Source organism: Salvelinus sp. IW2-2015, linkage group LG6.1 (assembly GCF_002910315.2).
Source record: "Salvelinus sp. IW2-2015 linkage group LG6.1, ASM291031v2, whole genome shotgun sequence".
NCBI classification, from domain to species: domain Eukaryota; kingdom Metazoa; phylum Chordata; class Actinopteri; order Salmoniformes; family Salmonidae; genus Salvelinus; species Salvelinus sp. IW2-2015.
This window is the reverse complement of record NC_036845.1, coordinates 17,268,196-17,286,774: the sequence shown is the minus strand read 5'-3', so window position 1 is coordinate 17,286,774 and position 18,579 is coordinate 17,268,196. Positions and strand designations below refer to the sequence as shown.

Genomic DNA, 18,579 nt, shown 5'->3' with positions numbered 1-18,579 from the left:
AGCACGATATCTCAATGCGAAGTGGTTTCTTTTCAATGGCATCACACACGTGACAAGCTGGACAGCCTTTCTACCATCAGAACAGACTGTTCATATAGTAAATAATTCACTTAATTTGTAAAGCCCTTTTCTTAAAGGTGCTAAGTAAAGCCATACCTTACGACTAATAAACATGTACCCCCCCCTTATAGGTGTATTCCAGTTAACACAAAAAGAGATTTAAAGCAAATTTATTTACATAAAAGGACAGGATAGCAAAAACACTGACATGGACACTTGAAATAAAAGACAAATCATATCGATGGCACTTCCAAAAACAACRTACAYAAATTATAATTGGTTAGCAGTCTGAAAAAGTCAGTTAAAAAGAGGCTGTACACTTTAAAAAAGGCTTGTTATTCGACAGATATAGAAAAATGGCAAGATTCTATACACTGGCCAGTTAGTGTTTGCGCATGTTCTTCTGCAACATCCATCTATCGGTTCTCCTTGTCCATGGACACAGTCAGGACTCTCCGGTCTATCTGACCCAGCCTCTGTCTGTCTGGGGTGGACACCTTCAGCTTCATCTGATGGGCAGGGAGGGAAGAGAGACAGAACCTTTCAGGTTTAAAAACTGTTGATTGTTCATTTTTCCTCTGACCCACCAAATAAAGCAATCCTGTTCCTTAGGCTTTAGTGTGCAGACATGAAAGAATGAGATGGCAAGAGTGAGGTAGATGCAAGTACATGTGCAGATAGTTCCCTGAGGGAAAAGTGTGTGTATATTAGGGCTGGCACAATTACCGTATAACAGACCGTTATGATGACGAGTCATGAAAATAAAATACGTTTCTTCAAAAAACATTTATTTGTATTATCTTGAAACTAATAGCTGTCTGAAGATGGGACTGCCAAGCAGTTGAGTCAGTTTCCGAAGTAACATGGGCTCTTTACAACGTGATGAAACTTYGTTGCTCCTTGCTGAAACAAGCAAGGTCTTGTAGCACAGAGAATGGGCTTGCAACCTCTGCTCTGACCCTGGCAATTTGACTGTTAAACCGATTGGTACACACAATGGCTGCCTGGTATTGTGATGCAATAATTTCCATGGTAATGTAGAATGATCATTCAAATTATGTTAACAGATGTCACCATTTAGTTGAATGTATTTGTGTGTTATGTCAGTTGATTCAACAAGTCACAGCACATATTGATGGGTACACTCGCAATGAGGTTCCCAGTAGCAAAGTCAAAATAAAATAAAAATGAAAACAAGATTTTGCATTTTGGACTTAGTTTAGGCTTAAGGCCAGGCACCACAGGCAAACATTGTGATTTTGCTTCCATCTGTCAAAGTTTCTGTTTGTGATATTTTGCAACTTCCATAAAATGTACAAAAATAAATGTATACAAATAAAGTATCATTTTATCCCAACTCCGTCAACTACACGGAACTATAAATGTCGTTCTTGATAGCATGTTTCATGCAGAACTTCAACCACAATTTATTTTATTTTTTATTTTATACTTTCCATGTTGAATCATATCATTCAAAAGCTTGTTTGTTTTCCAGAGCATATCGTTAGCCATGTATGTAATAGCTATATCCTTTGTAGACGTAGTGCTTCGTGCTGAAAGATTAGTAATTTCCTGACATGCGATTGGTTACTGGTATTTAAAAAGGCCCTTTCCGGCTACCTGATTAGTTAAAATGTCTCAATACATTTTCAAACAAAATCTCCCGCGAATAATCAATTTAAAGCGAGACAAAATGAGAATCTCGAAGAATAGACCTACAGTATGTGAATAAAAATAGGCGTAATCAGTCGCGAGAAAAGTGGTGAATGAAAGAAAATAATTGCCTGAGCCGCCGATCGAGGCAGTACCCCGCAGCAGCGCGTTGAGACACAAATTAGTTGAGATGAAGATAACTGTAGCAGCGATCAGACAGCAGCGGCTTTTATTTCACGTCTCAAATAAACCAACTTGTACATTACTTGATTTGCACTAAGTGTCTAAACACTGGACTGAAAATCCCCATAGACTTCACCAACCAGTGATTGTCATTATAAAAATGTGACCTTGATGCATTTAGGAGGAGTGTTTACACTTCCTCCAGGGGAGATGTGGCATTTGATATAAAATGTGGGGCTGGTTCTTCTAGCTGTGTAAAAATAATATTTATTTCCTTGCTCCAAGCAAATGTATTCCAAGTTAAAAACAGAGTGATAGGAATACACAACTATACAATGAGACGGTCACATAGGCCTAGGGCGTCATAGGGCTGTAGCCTAATGTGATTAGTGAGAAATTAGCTTTACATAAAGTAAATACATGCTGACATTTACATAGGGTCACATGCTCATATTTTGTCCTGCAGTTGTGTCTAATGTCAACAGACAAGTACACCCCCCCACACACACTTTAGTTGCAGAGAGGGCTACAGTCAATGGAGAGTGCTGCAAAGATAATTAGAAGAGCATACGCAGATACAGACACAGACATAGTAGAGTTGCTGAAGGAGGATGCCATCATAGACATTAATGTATTCTTCAATGGCACAAGAGAGGATTCACATTCAACTGCAGGATAGGTGTGTGCATTGGTGCTGGTGCCAGCGAGCCATAGAAAATGGTGAAGAGCCACCCGGTCACAAAAACATTGAGGCCATACAGTTTTTTTTAAATAGAGGTTGCACAGAAAATGGTACCTGTATATCATAGGATGTCAAATGATAACGTCCTCAAAAGAATGTAGCACGGAGGAACCCAGAACGCAAATAAATAAAAAAAWGTCTGAACTCAAATATGGTCGCGATGCCCCAAACCGGTCTTCGTGGGTAAAAGCCACATTGAAGGCGCAGCCAGTAGCCACGTTCGATGAGGGAGCCACTGCTATAACAAACGTGATGAACAAATTGTGGCTTGTCAGCACTTCGGTGACACTGGAAAAATCAGAGAGGAGTTGTGAGAGCTGATGCTGCTTCAACGTGTGCCAAGAGTAGACACAGGTCCCATGACAATCAAGAAAGTAAAGCGTCACCAGCAACAACTTAGAGGGCCTTACATATGGGGCAGGCGTAGCTGATAAATGTTSTGCACATTTCAACAGCCATACAAAATCCTTGTATGTGACAAATTGAGCAAAGTGATATGAGAATTTGCCCAAAACTGCATATTTACCCAACAGACCAGTATTCAAAGCATATGCTCTATTGCTTGAAACAAATGTATTAAACATGCTAATGTATTTGTAAAAAGTATATTTGATGTTTACTGGTCAGTTTAGAAATGATCTATGAATAAGAGTTTAATTAATGTGACATAAATGGTCATATTTATGGAAAGTACATTTTAACTGCATTAGCCCAACTTTATCGGCCATTTTCTTAAAATGACATGTTCCCGGTGCGCCAATTACTTTCTGTCTTCAACTTACATTCCCATTACTCCACACACAGGTTCTTAGACTTCTACAGAGGCTTTTTAAAATATCTAGTCGTTTTGATTTTAAGTGTCATTTTATGTGGAAATATATACAATAATATATTGTATTTTTGTTTACTTTGAGCTGGTAAAGTTTGTCTGATGAGTAAAGAAAAAAGAATCCCTATTATCCCTAAGCTGTGGTGCCTAGCCTTCAGGTAAGCAGTGTGGTTAAAGGTTTGGTTTAAAATAAGAGACCATTTTGAAAACCGCTTGCCCAGATAGTGACGATCTCACAACGGCCGCATCCAACCATTATGTCACCATTGACTTGAATGGGGACTCCCACAATGCTCCTATTCAAATGATTATAACGGTGACCAATAACCAGCATCTGAAATGCCATGACTGTCACAGCCCTAGWGTACACCAGCTATATACCTGTGTAGTTTGCTCCCGGGGGGAGTTGGTCTCCTTGAGCATCTGCAGAGGGGAGCGGCCTTCAGCCATGAGTGCCTTGTCTGCCACACGGGAGAGGAGAGAGAGTTAAAAACAAAAAATACATTTAAAAAAGGGAAACTTTGCTAAAAAATGATAGACAAAGACACCCACGTACCTCTCTGCTTCTGTTTGACCGACGTGCCCTGTTCTCGTTGGCTGTATTCTTGTTTCCAACCTGGACGGAGAGTGGTGAAGTGGACGAGCCCCCCTTGCCTCCTCTCCCTCTGGCCCTCACCCCGGTGGCCCAAGCCTTCCCTAGCCACTGGGGCTTGAACACCACTTGACTGGGGCTCTTGGCGTCGAAGGTGGGGCAGCGGATCCCAGTGGCTTGGGACTGCTGCTGGCCACGCTGGGACTTGGGCCAGTGTTGTGGTGGATGGTACAACAGGTGACACTGTTACAGGCATCTTTGGCTCACCACTGGTGTTGGGACCTCCACTTTAAGCATTCTGTAGTAACCGTGACCTCAGTTAACTCTGTAACGGTGGGGATGGATGGTTCAGCCATGGGAGTCAGAGGTTGTGCGGGGTCAGAGTGACTGAGGGAAGGGCATACGCGTGTCAGGTTCCTCCTTGTGGAGTTCAGCAGCAGCGTTTTCAGGGAGGAGACGCAGGGCTGTCGTAGTGCACCTCGGCGAAGGTTGGTGATGGGGCGACACCATCGTGGCAGGTGATCAAGCTCATACTCAGGCGCTTGTGTAGTGAAGATTCCTTGGCCTCTTCGGCTTCCTCCAGAGTGAAATCGGCTTCGACTTCTATCTGGGCCTCCGCCACGAGAACGAAGGGGCTCTGGATGAGAAGCGTATGACTAGTCACGCTCTGGGAGAGGGCTGGATCATGTCACCTGAGACCTGTGATGGCTGAGGGAGAGAAGGGGCTCACTGGAACCTAACCTCCCTCTACCACTGCCTCTTCCTCCACGTTGAGTTGGGAAACTTGTTAAAGGGCACAGGGGCAACTCTTTCTACAGAGTCACTGTGGAGGAGCATGCTGAGGCTGCGGGCGAAGGAGCTAACTGTCACTGGAGGAACAAAAAAAAACAAGTCAAAAGTTTAAAATAAAATAACTTTGACAAAAAGCTTTTTCAAAATGTACTGAAAGGGCAATGCTGCATCTACAGTTTTGGGCAGGGGTAGCCTCTGCAGAGTCCCCAACAATGTTCCGGTTTTCAAGGGAAATGGAAAGACTACCACTTTGGACATTAACAAGGCGACACGCCATCTTAACTCCGCCACATTTACTGGATTGGTTGAACAGTGCAGAGGAGCACATCCCCCCCCAAAATGTTATCCTTCTCATCAAGACCAGTAGGTTGGGTTGGGGGGGGGGGGTGTCTAGTTTCAGGCGTTTCTTCTATGCCTGCTACGTTAGGGGTGGGAAAACTACATATCTGACCAGCAAGCTCATTCAATCAAGTTCTTTGTTGAATTTCCATGTCCCAATATGCCCCTCAGACCAAAAGGTTTACCCACCCCTGGACCTAAAGGCGTGCGCATGCGTCTAATCCGAAACAGTTTTGGCATATATTACGCCGCGGAAGTTTGTCTTCGGCAAATTCCTGAGGCGAGCTGAAGTTTGGTAGCCGAAGTCCACACCCCTTCGTCAGCGATACGTCAACAGTAAGGATTCTTCAATTAAGTTAAGTGTTTGTCATTCAAGAGACAACTTGTTTTCATGTACTTGAAAAATACTGCAAACATAATATGTAAAATTGTGCGACTAAGATCTCCTCTGCAAAAACGTATTACAATTGAGTTCATAGATTAATTCTGACTATTGAGGAATTTATACTAGCTACGGTTTCTCAAAAAGGGACAAACAGTACTATCGCAGGCTTGTTTTTCAGGCTAAGATTTTTTTCAAGGGAGTATGTGAGCCATAGATGTTCACGGCCTTCCACTGCTTGACTGGATAGCTTTGCCACTTGGTTAAGATAGTTACCTCTCATTGAGTCCTTCATTGGGGTGCGGGTGACACCGACTGAGGGTGACCGAGGGTCGCTGGCTAGAATGGAGCATTCACTCTCCACAACTGGGACACAGGAGACAGTTCCACCCACCTGAAAGATTAATACATTCTTCTTGTATGTATGTGCAAAGCTGTCAAGGCAAAGGGTGGCTACTTTGAAGAATCTCAAATATATTTTTGGGTTACTACATGATTCCATGTGTGTTATTTCACAGTTGTCTTCACTATTATTCTACAATGTAGAAAATAGTAAAAATTAAGAATAATCCTGGAATGAGTAGGTGTCCAAACGTTTGATTGGGACAGACATTACATACACATATAGTACCAGATTAATCACATTTTACCATCTGGCAGTCCGACTTAMGAATCTGGGTTTGGCGGATGCCAGGAGAACGCGACCGGCCCCAATGCATAGTGCCAACTAGAGTTAGGTGAAGGACAAAATGGTCTGGGGCTGTTTTCATGGTTCGGGTTAGGCCCCTTAGTTCCAACGAAGAGAAATCTTGACATTACAGCATACAATGACATTCTAGACAATTCTGTGCTTCCAGCTTTGTGGCAACCGTTTGGTAAAGGCCCATTCCTGTTAAACCCAGACCAGAAACGGCCTCGACGCCCTGGAGCCAGAGGTTCCGGCACCATCTTCCGATTAGAGATCGGATCCGGAGTTACCTGCGCCGTCGCCCTCTGTTCTGTCTTCCACTCCAGTGGCTTCTACCTCGGGCTCAGATCAGAGCTACCACCCTCAGACAGTGAGGCTGCCTGAGACCAGCCCATTCATCATCTACGATGGATACTACAGCTGGCTCGGGTCCATCGGGCCCCACCACCGTTCGGTCCCCGAGGGGGTTTAAGAAACCACTCGAGGCGAAAGAACAGCCGGACCTCCATAGCCATTGCACCAGCTGTCGTCACCGGCAGCTCTATTGTAAGAAACATCTTGGTTCCTGCAGCAAAAACCTTGTGCTATCCTGGCGCACCAGTACAGGACATTACAAGTCTGCTTCCTACCGATGCCGGGAGCTGACGCTGTCGTAATCCATGTGGGGTGAAACGATATCAGGAAGGCTAACTCAGAACTTCTGAAAATGAATGAATATATATATATAAATAAAAAATAAAAATACTTATTTTAGCACTGAAAGATTCCCCCCAATTTTTTTTTTAAAGCAGGTGTGAAAGATTCACTCAGCAGGCTACTGGCATTACACACCTGGCTAAAAGATAACTGTAGCTCTGTTGGAATAACTTTTAGATAATAGACATAGATAATGTCGACACCTCGTGGAAACATGCTTTACAGCAGTGTTTCCCCAACTTTCTATAGTCCCGTACCCCTTCAAACATTCAACCTCCAGCTGCGTACCCCCTCTAGCACCAGGGTCAGCGCACTCTCAAAAAAATTGTTTGTGCCATCATTGTAAGTCTGTCACACACACACTATACAATACATTTATTAAACATAAGAGTGAGTTTGTCACTTCCCACAAGCCGGGTTGTGACAAACGGCTCTTATAGGACCAGGGCACAAATAATAATTTTGCTCTTTAGCCATCTTACATATAAAACCTTATTTGTTCATTGAAAATTGGGAATAATTCACCACAGGTTAATGAGAAGGGTGTGCTTGCAGAGTTATGTGCATCCTTTCAATGTTGGGTTTTATTGGAGCGGGTCTCAGTCTTAATTTTCCACACACAGTCTGTGCCTCTATTTAGTTTTCATGCTAGTGAGGGCCGAGAATCCACTCACATAGGTACTTGGTTGCAAAGGGCATCAGTCTTAACAGCGCAATTTGCCAAGGCAAGAAACTGAGCGCAGCCCTATCCAGAAATTTCACAGTGGCTTCTGATTTAAATTCAATTTTCACAGAACCGCTTGTTACAATTTCAATGAGGCTCTCTTGTTCAGATATCAGTAAGTCGACTGGAGGCAGGGCATGAAAGGGATAATGAATGCAGTTGTTTGTGTCATCCGTTTCAGGAAAGTACCTGCGTAATTGCGCACCCAACTCACTCAGGTGCTTCACTATATCACATTTGACATTGTCCAAAAATCTTGAGTTCATTTGTGCACAATTTTTTTTACATTTATTTTTAAAATCATACAATGGTGGAACGTGTGTCCTTGTTAATGCAGACAGAAGAGCTCCAACTTCTTAATCATTGCCTCAATTTTGTCCCACTCATTGAATATAGTTGGAGTCCCTGCAATCCTAGATTCAGATCATGCAGGCGAGGGGAGAATTTTGTTGTTGTTGCCCAGATGGGTTTCACACGATTGGCTTATCATCATGCAAGAGGCCAGACAAGTGAAAGTGGTGGTCAGTAAAAAGCTAATTCGCAATTCAAAAAAARAGTCAATTCTTTGCCCCTTGATAACCAGCGCACTTCTGTATGTTGTAAAAGCTTTACACGGTCGCTGCCCATATCATTGCATAGTGCAGAAAATACGAGAGTTCAGGGGCCTTGCTTTAACAAAGTTAACCATTTTCACTATAAATGTCAAAAACGTCTTTCAAGCTGTCAGGCATTCTCTTGGCAGCAAGAGCCTCTCGGTGGATGCTGCAGTGTACCCAAGTGGCGTCCGGAACATCTGCTTGCACGCACGTTACCACTCCACTATGTCTCCCTGTCATGGCTTTTGCGCCATCAGTACAGATACCAACACATCTTGACCACCGAAGTCCATTTGATGTCATAAAGCTGTCCAGTACTTTAAAAATATCCTCTTCTGTGGTCCTGGTTTCCAGAAGAGGATGTCTTCTTTAATTGACCCCCCATAAACGTAACGGACATATACCAGGAGCTGTGCCAGGCCCACCACGTCTGTTGACTCATCCAGCTGTAATGCATATAATTCACTGGCTTGTATGCAAAGCAGAAATTGTTTCAAAACATCTGCCAGGTCACTGATGCGTCGTGAAACAGTGTTGTTTGATGAAGGCATTGTCTGTATAGTTTTTGGGGCCTTTTCCCCCCCCGAGCATTGTCCCAACCATATCTGTGGCAGCATGAAGAATTAAGTCCTCCGCTAATAGTATGGGGCTTGCCTGTCCTAGCCACTCGGTAGCTCACCATATAAGACGCTTCTAGACCCTTGTTAATGGAATGCGTTTATTTTTATACATGTCTTACTACTCGAAAGTAGTCTTAATTGTCACTCAAACTTGTGGCTTATTTTTCAAATTGGCATGTTTCGTTTCTAAATATCTGCAGAAGAGTGCGCTGTTTGAGAGTGAACGCAATTACCAAATCAAGTCTATAAAACGGTTGGAATACTTTGACAGCATTCCATTTACACATATGGTAAAAGTCACTAACAARATCTAATTAGAACTATTTTATTTTATTAAACAATAACAATTGATTTGTTTAGGTACAAAATGTGCATCTTATCCATGATAAAAATTAACTCTGATATGATAAAAATGTTTGAAGCAGAGCATCAAATAAACATGATATCCATAATAAAAACAAAAAAGCTATGATAGGAAACAGTGGGTGAGAACAACTCTTCTGGGGACCTTCAAATTATTTCCTAGACAGATTTGCCCGATAGCTAGCAAATTTAGCCTTATGCAGCAGGGCATCAGGGTAGACTAGACTTCTGTGGCAAACAGTTCCTCTGGCAATCATTGAAACCTTCTTGGTAACGAGRGCACTCCGCATGTCTGTACTGAGGGAGGCTCTGTACTGGCTTTTGTTCCTAGAAACAAGACAATATTCGTTCTCAGTCTGCATTGCTGTGGAATATGACCAATATCCCCAGCATCACAGCCAAAAAGAGGGAGTAGACCAGGCTGCCCCCCCCCCCCTTTCATTGTTCCCGACTTCTCTCCAGGCCTGATCCGTGCGTATGTTGACCAGACTCTGCTCAAAGGTTGTTGCCTGAGAGTCCAAACTCATCTTCCACTAGATCAACAGAGGCTCCCTCATGAATAATGCAGGAAAAGCGTGCCATGAAAAAGTTGAGGGATGAGAACTTGGCGGTCTGCCTGTTGGCAATGTCAGCGACCACTGCATGCTGGAGGAGCACATCTCCAAATGGAAATGTCAGCAACATGTAGTCTACTGCAGAAGAAAATATGTTTCTGACATCTGCATAGGTCTTCAGATCCAACTTGCCTTGGCCCCAAAGTTTAGTCTATAGTAGAGGAAYGCTTGTTACCTGACAAGTATTGGCTTTTTAGACACGGTTCCCAATCAACACTAAATGCAAAATCACATCGACCAAGACCGCAAACTGGCTACACAAAGCTTAAGTAGGCTACCGCAAAGGGAATCTGAACACTGTTCGCTAGAAGAGTCCGGTGTTTCAGCCTATGTAAAAGGGGCCCATTTACATAGTATTTCTTTGCAGCACATACATCATTTCAGATTTTCAACAAAAAAAAAAATCTCAAATCTAGTGCAAAGGCATTTTAGAAGCATTGCCTTTATAGCCAATACTGGACACGCATTCATTCTTCATCGCGCAGTCTTCTAAACTCCCAACTCCATTTAAATGCCAAGATGTTTATATTTATTAKACTTTTGTAATGCTTTTTGTTTCGTGGATCATAATTAGTCTCAGGTTGCGTGATCCTCGTAATGTGACGTAGAAAATATCACAAATGCAACCAGTTATTTTTCATATTTGCATTTAATTTCTTTCACTAGCAAATGCAAGTGAACTGCTGGCACTTTAGAGCCCGCTGAATGTCCATCTTATGTTCTCTAACATTAGATTGAAACAATTAGTGTTTCCCTTTCCACAACACACAGAGCCGAAGGGATTTGTCTATGTGCTTACGTACAGCTGACTGTCGGCAAACTCAGCATCACAACAGGAGGGGCAGACACGGGGTAGCTACGTCGAATAATGATGTATTAATCTCCATGTCTGTTGACACAAACTCCGTACATGTCTGTGCTGCAGCGCAATAAACGGGATGTTAGATTAGCGCAGTGAATTTTATTAAAATATATTAAAAATAAATACTAATTTCTGCGTACTTTTAACTCCGATCTCATACCCGCGTACATGAACAGAGAATCGCGTAGTTGGTACGCAACATGCGTGCATGTTGGCAGGTCTGATTACCCCAGGGGTGTTGGCAGACAATGTAAGTAACTTAAAATGTATGTCCCTGTAATTGCCCTGAATACCTCTTGATCCTACAGCTAGTGTATGCAATATTCATGTGCCTATGAACCAGAGTTATACTGTTAGCACTGAGGTGGAGTCCCATAGAAGGAAGTCCACTGTGTGCAGCTCCAATATAAATAACATGAGCAAGTCTACTTCTGATAAGCTTCCTAGTAAATTATTAAAAACAACCAAGCATCCCATAAGTGCTAAAAATAGTACAAATTAACATATTAAGCATAAGAAACAAGGTTCATGAAGTCAATAACTTGCCAACAGAGGACATCAATATTCTGACTATTTCTGAAAAACTCACTTGGATAATACAGCGGTAGCAATACATGGTTATAACATCTACCCTAAAAGACAAAATGCCAATGGGGGCGATGTTGCGGCCTATATTCAGAACCACATTCCTGTAAAGCTTATAGAGGATCTTAGGATAAATACTGTTGAAGTAATATAGCCTCAGGTTCCTCTGCATCACCTAAAGCCCATTCTTGTGGGAAGCTGCTATAGCCCAACTGCTAAAAGTCAGCATCTGGAAAACATGTGCAAAATGCATGTGATAGAGGTATATTTTCTGGGTGATTTAAATATTGACTGGCTTTCAAGCTGCCCACTCAAGAAAATGCACTAAACTAACCAGTGCCTGCAACCTGGTTCAGCACAGGAATGAAATTAACATGTGATCTATACATCTTTAATACTGCTGCAGAAATTTGCTTTAAAGCAGYATCGAAATCCATAGGATGTAGTGGTCACAACATAGAAGCCATATCTAGGAAAACCAAAGTTCCAAAGKCTGGGTCTAATATTGTGTAGATGTGATCATACAATAAGTTATGTAGTGATTCTTACATCGATATCAATAATATTTGCTGGTATATGGTTTGTGGAGTTGTAACGAAGAACAACCAGACATGCACACATTTATKAAATTGCTTATTCCAGTTACTAATAAGCATGCACCCATTAAGAAAATGGTGACAATTTTAAACCCCTTTGGATTGATGAGGATTTATTTTATTTTATTATTGGATGGTTGAGAGGGACGAGGCAAAATAAATGGAAAATAGGTCCCTGCTGTACAACCAATTAGCAAACGTACTACAAATTGAGAAATCATGTGACTAAACAAAAAGAAAATATACTATGAAACAAAAAGAAATAGTAAAAAGTGTTGGAACACCTTACATGAAATGTTGGGCAAAAAGGCACACTCATTGAATCAGATGGCTCATTCATCAAAACCCACTGATATTGCCAACTCCTTTAATGATTTTTTTTTCATTGGCAAGATTAGCAAAGTTAGGCATGCCAGCAACAAACACTGTCACTACACATCAAGTATATCTGACAAAATTATGAAAGACAAGCGCTGTACTAAAGTAAATGGCAAGCCACCGAGGTCTGACAACTTCAATGGAAAATTACTGAGGATAATAGCTGACGATATTGCCACTCCTTTTTTCCATATCTTCTATTTAAATCCTACKAGAAAGTGTTTGCCCTCAGGCCTGGAGGGAAACAAAAGTAATACCACTACCCAAGAATAGTAACCTCCTTTACTGGCTCAAATAGCTGACCAATCAGCTTGTTACCAACCCAGTCTGCTGATGGAAAAAAGTATGTGTTATGGCTTTACACCCCCTGCTATATTGTAGATAAAGAGTTACTTGTCTAACAGAACACAGTGTGTTCTTTAATTGAAGCCTCAACATAAATCAGGAATTCCCCAGGGCAGCTGTCTAGGCCTCTTACTTTTATTTTTCCCTCCTTCCACTTTTATTTTTTCCCCCTTCCATTCTTTACTAACGACATGCCACTGGCTTGGAGTAAAGCCAATGTGTCCATGTATGCAGATGACTCAACACTATACACTTCAGCTACTGAAATGACTAACACTTAAGTTTCAGAATGTGTGGCAAGGAATAAGTTCTAAATATTTTTTTAAACAAACAGTATTGTATTTGGGACAAAATTCACTAAACATAAACTAAATCTTGTARTGAATAACACGGAAATTAAGCAAGTTGCGGTGACTAAACTGCTTGGTGTAACCCTGGATTGTAAACTGTCATAGTCAAAACATAYTGATACAACAGTAGCTAAGACAGGGAGAAACAACAAAGCGCTGCTCTGCCTTCTTAACACTATCAACAAGGCAGGTTCTACAGGCCCAAGTTGTCGCACCTGGACTACTGTTCAGTTGTGTGGTCAGGTGCCACAAAGAGGGACCTTGGAAAATTACAATTGGCTCAGAACAGGGCAGCATGGCTGGCCCTTAAAAGTACATGGGGAGCTAACACCGATAAAATACATGTCAATCTTTCATTGCTCAAAGTGGAGGAGAGATTGACTTTATCACCACATGTTTTTTTAAGTGTTGACAAGCCTAATGCACCGAACGGTCTGTTTAAACTACTAGCACACAGCTCGGATACCCATGTATACCCCATAAAACATCTATTCACAATCCCCAAGTCCAGAACAGACTATGGGTAGGCGCACAGTACTACATAGCGCCAAGACTACATGGAACTCTATTCCACATTAGGTGACCAACACAAGCAGTAGAATCAGATTTTTTTTTATTTAAACAGATAAAAATATACTTTATGGAACACCGGGTACTGTGAAGAGACGCACACAAAAGATAGACACGCACACTCTACACACACACATTGCAATATTGTTGTATAGTGGCATTATACTATTTGTATTGTGGATATGTAGCGGTGTAATAACATTATATGATGTACTGTTTTATGTGTAATGTAAGTGCGTTAATGTGCTTGAAATCTAGGAAAAGTAGATGCTGCCTTGGCAGCAGCTAATGGGGAACCCTAACAAATACAAATGCCCACATGCACAAAGCGAGGTCCATAGAGAAGTGGTTTGTTCGAAACCGGTGTGGAAGAACTTGACTGGCCTTCAGAGCCTTGAGCTCAACCCCATTGAAACCCTTTGGGATGAATTGGAATGACAACTGTGAGCCAGGCTTAAATTGCCTAAGATCAGTGCCAGACCTCACTAGCTCTTGTGGCTGAATGGAAGCAAGTACCGCAGCAATATTCCAACATCTAGTGAAAAGCCTTCCCAGAAGAGTGGCGGCTGTTAAAGCAGCACCAAMGCCATATTAATGCCCATGATTTTGTTATGAGATKTTGGATGAAAAAGTATCTTCACACTACATTACCAAAAGTATCTCTGCCCTATCGTCTCTAGTAATGTTGGCACAGATGGGGGAAAAAAGTGTATTTGATGTACAATCAATTCAGGAAGTTAATCAGAAATCACTTTTATATAGAGCCCCACAGTGGTGGTGTCATAATACCCATAAAACCTAGGGGTAAAACAAATTGGTTCCAATCGCTTTTCCACCTATATTTTCCTCCCCTATAGGGGATTTTAGAAACCCTTTAAAATATGGGCTGTGTTTCATGTAAGCTTATCCTAGAGTGACATTTTGATAACCATGTAACTCTTGCATAAGGAAACTTATCAATATAGTCAGCTCTATTTACTCAGATTCTAAAATGTTAATTAGAATCAAAGTGGACATCATGCAAAACTACAAATCCCCACAAGGCATCTAGCTGACACCTTTGCTAACAGGTATTGTAAATTTAAAACTTGCACAAGACACTTCACATAATTGTCCCTTTAAAGAAATGTTGCCAAATTGTTCATTAGCTATTAGATTTAACCAAATTAGATAATTAATCCATAAACTATTTCCTTTGCCTATATTCAGCAGTCTATTCAGGTAATCAAGGCATTTGTAGTTCTTTATGATAGTCAAATTAGCATTTGGGGGGGGGGTTAAATTAATTGATTTGTCACCTTGTCCTAGAGAGATTGCAAGGTTATCAAAACATCACCCCAGGGTAAGCATACATGAAACACAGACCTTCATTTGAATGGTTCCTAAAATGAATGGTGTTAAAACGATTGGAACTATTTCCCTGCTTGACTGGGAGGTTTTATGGGTATTATGACACCACTATGGGGCTATATTCACCAAGTACATTTACCCAGAATTAGACTTGGTGAAATGGTGCTGCCAGTTATAGACAAAATATACAGCCAGAACAGACACAGAACAATTACACATGATAGTATTCAAATTGAATTCAAATGTATGAGTTAAAAGTTAGTAAATAAACAATTTTCAAATGCTGGCCCTTGTCAGTTAACGTTACCTGAATGGGTGTGCGGTCAATGGCTACAGATGGAGACCGTGGGTCGACAAGCTGAGAGAGACGGTCGTGTTTGATGCGATGTCTTGGGTCATGYTTGGGCGTTGAGGCCACAGCAACCTTGCTCTCGCTGGATCCCATGACGAGATGGCTAATGTCCTGAGACAGAAGTTAGACAAAAGTTTACATTAAAGTTAAAGCGAGTCTGTTGTGTCCTTCATTGTCTTCTATCTAGCTAACTATCTTAGCTAAAAACGCGTTATTTTTCATGCCAGATATTTAAAATAAAATAAAAATACAAATGTAGGCTATTTACAATTATTGTGGATAGGTTGGTAAAAAGTTAGATTGGTTCGGCAAACTTGCTCAGTCTAACAAGTCACCTTAGCTAAACTAAAGCCTTCGAGTGGCTAAACTCAGTTAACAATGTTATATTAAAACTAGCTGCAAAATATGGTTCTTGCTCTTCGATTATTTCTATGTGATTCACATGAATCTGCTAGGTAATAAAGTAGCTTTCAGCAACCAATGACTTACCTTGCACGTTTAGCTAGAAGTGAGTGTCCTTCCACTTTTTCGCAGCAAAACKAGGATTTAAATTGCGAAAATAATGTATTTAGCTATTTTCAAACCAGCCAATCAGTGAAGTTGGTGCCTCCGCCTTCCCAACWGAGATTGGCTGACTGCAACTACGACGTCTAAAATGGGCGTGGTTTGCTACTGAAAACAAATTTAAAACCTACACAAACTCTGGCCTTGCATTGCCGATTTGAACTTGAGCCTCTTGAATGGTGTGCAATGCATCATTATTTGAAAGCCGCATTCTTATCTCGTGAATGGAAATACGTCTGTGAAGGAGCATGTTTGGTTGTGCTATACCCATAGAAAGAGCCCATAGCAAAATACTGTATATGTGCAAAACCTATAGATAAGTCAAGTTCAATGATGTATATAAACCCATAACGTTCTATACAAAGTAGTCCTTGCAGCAGATAATAGTAACTGAATTTACCATTTGCTGTTTTGTGCTGTAAAAGCAGCCATATCCTSGGTATTTTTGTCCTATTTGGGTCTACTCTACAGCAACTGGCCAAGAAAAATATTMATTTGGGAAATACTGTCAATAAGCACGTTTCCATACAGTTTTTATGTGAGTAGAGTCATACCGAATAAAAAATATCAAGACAGCTGTGATGGAAACAGGAGTTTCGATAGAATTATAAATGCATTTCCTGCTGACAGAATTTCTTAGTTTGACATGATATGGTGGGATCTTGAAATGGTGGTGGAAACGCCTTTATGCGCAAATATTGATATAATAACCATCATATCGAGTCACACGATGATATGTTGTGTGGTCCTCCCACTATGACGAAGGAAGGCATGCAGTTTATTAGGCTACAGATGAAACGTTATGATGAATTTCACAGGGTGTTGAAAGTGCATGGTGATTCCTTTGGGGGAATCCCCGCGGCCATCTTTTTCGTTGGTCCCTAAGCAACGGAAGTTGACAACGTAAGCCCCTCAACCCTTTTTGATCGAGTTTGCCAGTGTATGTTCACTTCGGSGCTGAAACGCCCCATAATTTAWTTTGCGATGATTGTACATCCGCTAAGAAAAGTACGCCAAAACTTAAAAATAACATGAATATGGTATTATTTAGAGTATTGAAATCTAAAACCTCAAGACCTCCTTGTTCTTGGGTAKTACTGAGAATATCTTTCCRTAGATAGTGAGGCTCGTTCCTCCAAATAAAATGAGAAAGAATCTTATCTAAGTCCCTTTACAATTTTAGGGGGTAAGTCAAGTGATAACGAGACATAAACCGATCTGGATAACCCTTCAGCTTTGGACAATAAAACCTGACCATATAATTAAATATCTCTCAGTAACCAGAGGTTCAATTTCTTCTTTGTTTTCTCAATAATGGGGTTAAAATTTAATTCACTCCTTTGTTTTTCATCCTTGCATATAACAATTCCAAGATAAGTTACCTTATCTTTAATTGGGATTCCATATACTTCCTGTAAAACACAGTCCTTGAGTGGAAATAAGACTGCCTTATTGATATTAATTTTCAAACCTGAAACTAAGGAAATGTCTTCAATACAGGAAACTGCTTTAGAAACCTCATTCATGTCTCTCAAAAATATGGTGGTATCATCAGCCAGTTGACATCATTTAAATTCCTTGCCAAGTGCTGAAACACCTTGAAAATTCAATTTTTTGAGKAGCCATAATTGGGCAGCCCGGCCTAATGCCACGCCCAATATCATATCTTTGGGATGTCCCGTGAGCTAATTTCACAGAGCTAGTACAACCACTATAAAGTTTGGACTGCTTTAAAAAAARSCMMCMAAMCCCCCMAAAAATGTATTGCTTTGAACATAAACTCATGTTCTACAGTGTCAAAAGCTTTATAAAAATCAACAAACATAAGAAAACTATCATCAAGGATGAGGTCATTATAGTCAATTATATCTAAGTTCAACCTGATGTTTATTACTAATGTGGTTGACCTGTAACGGCAGCCTTCTCCTCTTCACGAGAAGAGGAGGTGTAGCAGGGATCGGACCAAGACGCAGCGTAGTTGGTGCTCAACATATTTAATAATACGAACTGTGAACACTACAACAATACAAAAATAACAAAATGTGGCAAACCGATACAGTCCTAGCTGGTGCAGAGAAAACACAGAGACAGGAAACAACCACCACAAACCCCAACACAAAAAGCCACCTATATATGATTCCCAATCAGAGACAACACAAAACACCTGCCTCTGATTGAGAACCATATTAGGCCAAACATAGAACAGACAAACTAGACACACAACATAGAATGCCCACCCAGCTCACGTCCTGACCAACACTAAAACAAGCAAACACACAAGAACTATGGTCAGAACGTGACAGTACCCCCCTCCTGAGGTGCGGACTCCGAACGCACCCCCTAAAACTCTAGGGGAGGGTCTGGGTGGGCATCTGTCCGCGGTGGCGGCTCCGGCGCTGGACGAGGACACCACTCCACCATTGTCTTTGTCCCCCTCCTTAGCGTCCTTTGAGTGGCGACCCTCGCCGCCGACCTTGGCCTAGGAACCTCACAAAGGGCCCCATCAGACTGAGGAGACAGCTCCGAACCGAGAGGTAGCTCGACGTGCTCCGGACTGAATGGCAGCTCGGACTGAATGGCAGCTCCGGACTGAATGGCAGCTCATGACTGGAGGGCGCTGACTGGAGCGCTGACTGGAGGGCGCTCATGACTGGGGGCGCTCATGACTGGAGGGCGCTCATGACTGCGCGGCAGCTCTGACTGCTGGCGGCTCACTGACTGGCGGCTCGGCGTGACTGGCGGCGCTCTGGCTCT

The 18,579-nt window shown here is 41.7% G+C and overlaps 1 protein-coding gene across 1 annotated transcript; it reads right to left on the bottom strand.

Annotated features, from left to right (window-relative positions):
• Window positions 1-214: 214 nt before the first annotated feature.
• Window positions 215-15,817, bottom strand: LOC111965253 (cell division cycle-associated protein 3). Its single transcript, XM_023989327.2, is given in 9 exon segments — window positions 215-569; window positions 3,849-3,928; window positions 4,024-4,053; window positions 4,056-4,302; window positions 4,514-4,833; window positions 4,836-4,928; window positions 5,849-5,966; window positions 15,217-15,372; window positions 15,751-15,817. Coding segments are annotated over 8 exon segments (1,119 nt in total). The 5' UTR covers window positions 15,355-15,372; window positions 15,751-15,817; the 3' UTR covers window positions 215-476.
• Between the last annotated feature and the right edge of the window lie 2,762 nt (window positions 15,818-18,579).